This window comes from Myodes glareolus, chromosome 3 (genome assembly GCF_982192425.1).
Source record: "Myodes glareolus chromosome 3, mMyoGla1.1, whole genome shotgun sequence".
Classification (NCBI taxonomy): Eukaryota; Metazoa; Chordata; class Mammalia; order Rodentia; family Cricetidae; genus Myodes; species Myodes glareolus.
In genome coordinates, this window is record NC_142028.1 from 704,431 (window position 1) to 712,126 (window position 7,696).

General features: G+C 37.0%; 1 protein-coding gene across 1 annotated transcript; it reads left to right on the forward strand.

The window, feature by feature from the left end:
• The first annotated feature begins 1,715 nt into the window (after positions 1–1,715).
• LOC148122456 (olfactory receptor 4P4-like) lies at positions 1,716–2,707 on the forward strand. Its single transcript, XM_087903895.1, is given in 2 exon segments — positions 1,716–2,640; positions 2,643–2,707. Coding segments are annotated over 2 exon segments (990 nt in total).
• The last annotated feature ends 4,989 nt before the right edge of the window (positions 2,708–7,696 follow it).

Sequence of the window (7,696 nt, forward strand, 5' to 3'; positions counted from 1 at the left end):
ATACCCTTTCCTACCTTCCTCATTCCAGGATTTCTTCCATCATCTCCCATCCTTCCTTCTTTGCTCATCCTTTTTTTCTCTCTCCATTATCCCATCCCTATCAATTTCTCTTCCTTCTTTCTTTGCTTCTTAAAAGTCAAATTAAAAAGAGGACAAAAATGACATTGGGACGGAGTAGAACTTCTGGATATTTCAACATAATGGTATGTTTTCTTTGGACTTCTAGTACTCTATGGAATAACCTTGGAGCATTTCTGTCCATACAGATCTTCATTTGGTTAGATAATTTGATCATTGCAAGTAAGATAACCCTGGATTTTTATGTTAAAAGAATTTCATAATTCCCTCAATATCTTGAGAAACTTTGAGCTATTAAGATTTGTGCTTTGTACAGTTTTGATTCTCTAGTTTTTTTCTTTGACTTTTCAGTCCACAGATTTTTTTATACAATATAAACTTGAACTAACTAATATAAAGTTAATACTTTCTTTTCTCTATTTAATAGTTGCTAAATGTGAGGACAACCAATCTTCTTGTTGGGAAACATAAAATCCAGAGCAGCACATCTTTTTGCCAGTTGAAGCATGTTGCATGGAGATTTCCTCACTTGTAGAAAAATAAATACACAGCATCTGAGCTTTATATTCTTCTGACCTTATGACATCAACTGAAAACCCAGATTTGTTTAAATCTGTAGTCTTTAAGAACAAAGTATTGTGTTGCTGAAGAGAACCTTGAAAAACTGTTAAAACATGGTACAAACGCTTATTCCATTTGTTTTCCAAAATGTCAACATCACATGTCTACCATATTCTCAGTATGCAATGAAAAGAGTAGATCATGTCACTAGGAAATGAACATGTCTCTGTAGTTACTCTACCATTTCAGCAGTTAGTTCTAAAATGTACTTTTATATTTTAAAAGAAATATAAGAAAATTTACTTTCTATTGAAAAGACAGGCATATAGTTACATCAATTTCTTTATTCATAGACTTTCTGTGTCTTGAGCTTCATTAGAAATATCCAAAGAAAAGTCCTGAAAGTCTTGTCAGTTAACTCAGGCTATTTCACTGGTGTAATTTTAAGAGCATTGCACCTTTTGGAAAATGATTTTTGATTCCACATGATTTATGAAATGCTAATTTTGACTTTGAGTTGTTATAGATAAGTTGTATATGACATACAGAGAAAAGAATTTTGAAATATTTTATATTTAATAAATGCCATAAAAACTATAATATAATTATTTTTTATTCATGAGGAAGAAAAATGAGCAGAATTCTTGTTATTGGACAATATTACAGTGGAAATAATAGAATGGAAGCAGGAAATATATTCAGCACTTAGATATGCTTCTTATGTAACAATGTGTTTTATTTGCTTAGATGGCTATTTCTATAATTCTTCACATTTAGAATGATTATCAGAACAGAACTCAATTGGTTCTAAATGAGTTAAAAATATATGCAAAATATTTTTAAACTTTCTAGGTAGAGAAAAGTTATTAATAATATTTAGTAAAATATTGGGAGTATGATTATACATTTTATCTCAAGGAACTAATTAATGTTGTTAAAAAATCTAAATATAATGATTATTATTCAATCTTCAAATTTCTATAAAACTAAAAATGCTATAAAAAATGTGTCATTAATTTTTTAAAATTTCGGATGAACTTAGTTTCAATTCAGCATTTTGTACCCACCTAGAGTTCATGGAAAATCATAAAAATGTCACAGAGTTTGTTTTCATAGGCCTTTGGGAAAATAAACAAATTGAGCTGTTTTTCTTTCTCTTGTTCCTGTTGTGTTACCTGGCTGTTTTAATGGGAAACTTCATCATTCTAATCACCATCACCTGCAGCCACTTAATTGAACAACCGATGTACTACTTTCTATGCCACCTTTCCCTCATGGACCTCTGCTACACATCCACTGTGGTTCCCAGGCTCATTAGGGACTTGGTTGCTACAAGAAAGAACATTTCCTATAATGAATGCATGACCCAGCTCTTCACTGCCCATTTGTTGGCCGGTGTAGAAATCTTCATCCTGGTGTCCATGGCCTTGGACCGCTATGTTGCCATTGTCAAACCCCTGCACTACATGATAATCATGAACAGAAAGAGGTGTCATGTGCTGATTGCTATGGCCTGGGCAGTGAGTTTCTGGCACTCTACTGCTTTACTTCTCATGGTGCTCAGTCTGCCTTTCTGTAGTCCCAACCACATCAATCACTACTTGTGTGATGTCAAGCCTCTTTTGAAACTGGTCTGCAAAGATATCTACGTTGTTACCATTTTAGTAATTGCTAATGCTGGTATTGTGGTCATTGCCATTTTTCTTCTACTACTTGCTTCTTATGTACTCATTCTGTATAATCTGAGAAGAAGATCATCTGCAGGGCGCCGCAAAGCTCTCTCAACCTGCAGTTCGCACGTAATGGTGGTAGTTTTATTTTTTGTGCCCTGTATTTATACCTATGTTCTACCTGCAGGAAGTGAGAACAAGGATAAGGAAATTTCTGTGTTTTACACTGTGATTGCCCCCATGCTGAATCCTCTAATCTACACTCTGAGAAACAGTGAGATGAAAAGTGCCATGCACAAGGTGTGGTCTCGAATGTCTCACTCAGAGCTGAATAAATGAAACATCCCTGTGATTCTTGTCCAATGTTCCCAGGTCAGATATCATTAGAAAGATCATAGGATGCACAAGCTGTGTTTGTGTGTAGGCAGTAGGCAGGAGTGGACGGTGATGATGGGAGTTATGTTGCGAAGAAACACCTTAATGCTATGTATACTCCACATAGCACAAGTTAGTTCAGAGGTGTTCAGGTGGACATGAAACCTGCAAGAATGACTCTGTTTAGATAGAGTACATGCTTAGTATGTGAAAATCTTAAGTTTCCTTCTACCCGACTCAGAGTACACTCATGCACATACACAAACACACACTAAAATTTTGTTTAACCACTTCAAGTCTCTGTCTCAAAAATTTATAAGAAACTCTGTGTTCAAAATTTAATTCAACAATTTTTACTTGTTTGTTACACTTTCCTTATTTTTAAATTTTTCCTATTTCATGCATTCATTGTACATGATTCCTGATTAGATAAATGCATTTTAATGTAAGTATATTGTAAACTTTGCATAAATTAAACCTTCATATTTCTCTTTCCCTTGATACGCCTCCCAAGATGAATTTCATTTAATATTGTAATGTCAGAACTCATTATTTTGAAATAGATAAGGTGTTATGATTATAGGCCTTGGGATTTTGGTAGTTCAGGGGGACATAATAACTTTATAACTCTTCTTGTCTGTGCTTTACTAGTTTGTTGTATTCATATGAATATATTTTTATGGTACTTGATTTAGTATGCAATATTTCTTAGATGGAAGATATCAGTTAATGCACAGAAGTCTTAAGATTTCACAATTAATGAGACATTTTCATGAGATGCTATTTTTCTCTCATTACTGTCTTTCTTTATGTGATGTCCTATATGTGGTTGTACAGCATGAGGCTATGCACCTTTTTCATGATTGGGTAATTTGATAGTTTAGAGGAAGAAACAATAACTACTTGATTTGTATACCTAGTTCATCTACTCATTACTGAAATCATGCAAAACTTTCTTAGACAACAGGTATTATGAATGGAAAAGTTTAGTAAAGTCTTGAGTGCTATCTATGGCCCCAAGATTATTCAATGAGATTTCAGCTGATAAAGCAGAAGGCCAATCCACCAGAATTAATGCATTCTGATGGAGGAGATCCAGTTGCATGATGCTGAGGGTATCACCTTTTGTTTTATGTGTAGTGAGGAGTTGCGGGCAGGCCTGCTTTTCATCCTGCCCAGCTCCTGCACGGCTAGCTTAGCCCCAGAAATAATAACACATAAGTTGTATTCATTTAAATACTGCCTGGCCCATTATCTCTAGAGAGTTAGTTACTGGCTAACTCTCACATCTTGATATTAACCCATTTCTAATAATCTCATGGTAGCACCATGAGGTAGTGACTTACCGGAAAAGATTCAGCATGTCTGACCTGGTGGCTGGCTCCATGGCGTCTGCCTCGTAGCCCTCTTCCCAGCATTCTGTTCTGTTTACTCCGCCTACCTAATTTTCTGTCCTATCAAGGGGCCAAGGCAGTCTCTTTATTGACCAATGAAAATAACACAATAGACAGATAACCCTCCTCCATCATTTCCCCTTTTTCTGTTTAAACAAAAAAGAAAGGCTTTCATTTTAACATAGTAAAATTACACATAACAAAACAGTTATCAAGCAAGAATTACAGTCACAATATTTATAACTATATCTTTATCATAATAATGGAAAACTATAACTACGACTATCCATTCTTTAACTCCATCAAAGACTCCAGAAGGATATATTACCTAAGTAAACAAGAAGTAAGCAACTTCCAAAACTCTAGAAATGACAGAGATATCTCGCTGCCTGGACAGTCACCCAAAGTTCCTCTGTATGGTTGGGGCACCCATCTTCAGCCTTCAGGCCCATAATATCCAGAGACATTTCCATGAAGCAGGAAATTTCAAAGGCAATTCAGTCACTATCTGCTGTGTCCTGCAGAATGTCTCGCAGACTCTCATGAATCAGGAACCCCGAAAGATCATCTCACCTTTAGGCAAGTTCAGCAGTCCTCTCTCTGCGGGTTCTCTGTGTCCAGTTTATATAACAGTCCAGGCAAGAGCAGTTTCTTGCCCAAATGGCTAACCAACTCCATAAGGAGCCTCTTCGATGCCCATCTTCCTTTTGAAGTAGATTGGTGCTGCCAGGAGCAGACGTGTCTCATTGTCATGAAAAGTCCTAAGTTATTAAAACATTAAATGCCATGTTCTGTAGTCTTTGAAAGATATGAATGTCTATCTGAAATATATCTATGCACTTCTAGAAAATCAGACTAACATTACTACAAGCTAGTATTATCCATTAACAACCTATATTTTTAATTATACATTGCATTTTTAAATAAACTAAACAATCACAATACCTCAATCAAGATCAGAAACATATATACATATAACAAAATTGACCTTAAAATCCATACCAATGAAATTATTCATATCTATATCATATCCCCCTTTAAATGTAAAAGAACATTTATAAACAATATTTGGGAATATGGATGTAGTTATTTCTCTCCAAACTTCTTCCTGCTGTATAGGGGCACAGTTAATCAGGTCTTTCATGGTATAACCTGTCTGCCAGGTTCATCTCAGTCGGCAGTTGAGTGAAGAAATTTTTTGAGGGTGTTCACAGAAACCTTTCAGGAGGGCGTGGTCTATCATACCACATTGGGATAGAAGCAATCCACAGGGTCTCATCCTCTGTGAAAAACAAAAGAAGAACCTCCTTTCCAAAGTATCATATCCTTAGATCCAAATTTAGAAGTCAAGGTATTTTCAACATATCTATCTTGGATTAGTTCAGCAGCATTTATAAATAAATATCTTTTAGCAGCTGTTGCTCCTTCCTCAGCATTCAAACAATTCAAAGAGAGCATAATAGCATACAGTGTCAAGATTCTCTGTGCATTTTCCATCTTTATGCAGCTTTATTTTTAACCTCTATTTCTTTTATTTTTACTTTTACTTTTTGACACAGGTTCTCTGTATATCTTTGTCCTGGAATAACTCTGTAGACCAGGCTGTCCTTGAACTCACAGAGATCTGTCTGTCTCTGCCTCCCCAGTGCTGGGATTAAAGGCGTGTGCTACCACACCTTGAACTCAGAGATCCTTCTGTCTCTGCCTCCCAGGCATTGGGATTAAAGGTGTGTGCTACCACACCTTGAAGTCACAGAGGTCAATCTACCTCTACCCCTTGAAGTCACAGAGGTCAATATGCCTCTACATTCCAGGCATTGGGATTAAAGGTGTGTACCACTACACATAACCACTCTCTTTTTACTTTAAGAACTTTAACTTTTATCCTGCATCTATTTGTAACACATAATAAACCATTTAGAGGTTTTCTTCGTCTTTGAATCTCTCTTTACTATATATCTCTCCTTTTCTGACTTCATAAGCCTTTAATTTACTAATCAATATGGAGAGCCGTGGCTTTGATGGCTAGATCCAGCTCATTTTTTAGCTTTCCAGCCTCACGGCTGAGATACCAGCCAGAGCTGTGTTCACTGCCACAACTCTATGGCGTTTCAAGGTCCTTGCCAGCAAGCAACCTGAGCATTCTGCTCACAGACCACACTCAGTCGGACTGCCTGCCTGAAAGAGTCAGAGTTTGCCCTGGCAGGACGGCCCAGAAAACCGGCATTTTAAAACAGCGCAGCGCTTTTCCTGCTACGACTGAAAACCGAAAAGCATGCATTTAGCTTTTCATCAATACCATTTAAGTGTTTGGCGGCAGGACCTCTTAATGAGCTACAAAGTTTTGCAGCTTAAGCTGAGTCAGGAAGCCTCTCTTAAATGAGAGCATTGCTTGCCTCTAGCAAGCAGAGCAGACCTGAGAAATTGCTGCCACCAAGAAAACATGCTTTACTCTATTCTTTCCCAAGCTTTCTCAAGCTTTATGTGGATTCAGTTATCCACGTCGGGCGCCATATGTAGCGAGGAGTTGCGGGCAGGCCTGCTTTTCATCCTGCCCAGCTCCCGCACGGCTAGCTTAGCCCCAGAAATAATAACACATAAGTTGTATTCATTTAAATACTGCCTGGCCCATTATCTCTAGAGAGTTAGTTACTGGCTAACTCTCACATCTTGATATTAACCCATTTCTAATAATCTCATGGTAGCACCATGAGGTAGTGGCTTACCGGAAAAGATTCAGCATGTCTGACCTGGTGGCTGGCTCCATGGCATCTGCCTCATTGCCCTCTTCCCAGCATTCTGTTCTGTTTACTCCGCCTACCTAATTTTCTGTCCTATCAAGGGGCCAAGGCAGTCTCTTTATTGACCAATGAAAATAACACAATAGACAGATAACCCTCCTCCATCATTTATGGCTTTTCTTACATTAAACCATAAGCACTGTCCTCTAGTCAGCATCCCACAATTATCTGCCATTTGGCAGGAAAGGAGTCTTTCAAATAGATCATAATTGGGACATATAGAGATAAAGGAATGCCAAAGTTCCTTTGAGTCCAGGTCCTTGATGATTATGGAGATTGGGTGTCCTAAATTTTCTCACAGTTGATATAGAAAAGAGCTAACCACATTTTACCCTCACCCTAGCCCTGAATAGTAATTGATTGTCTGCATTTACCCGAACTTTGGTTTATTTGATATAGGATATTACCCAAAGGACTTACTGCTTTTGTCCTAACCCTGAGAAATAACAAAAAAAAAGCCATTTCTTATTTAGCCATCACAGAAGTAATGTGATTCCCTTTTACTCGAGTGCCATTGGAGAGAAACACCAATATTTCATTTGGGCTGCTGGATTACTTTTAGTCCCAGACCTTGTACTGTAACCATAAATCCTTTTTGCAACATTATATAATCTCCTAGGTGATAGAGAATTGTAGATCTAAAGTTTTTTTGAGTAAGCTACACTGCCAAAATGCTGGAGCAAACCATTTTTCTTTTATACTTATCTATCACTAACCTCTAGTATAATTAAGCACACATTAGAATGTAATATTATTCACAAACTTCCTTAGAATTTAGAGCCTATTAAATCAGCCCTTCTGCTTCTTAGCACTGCTG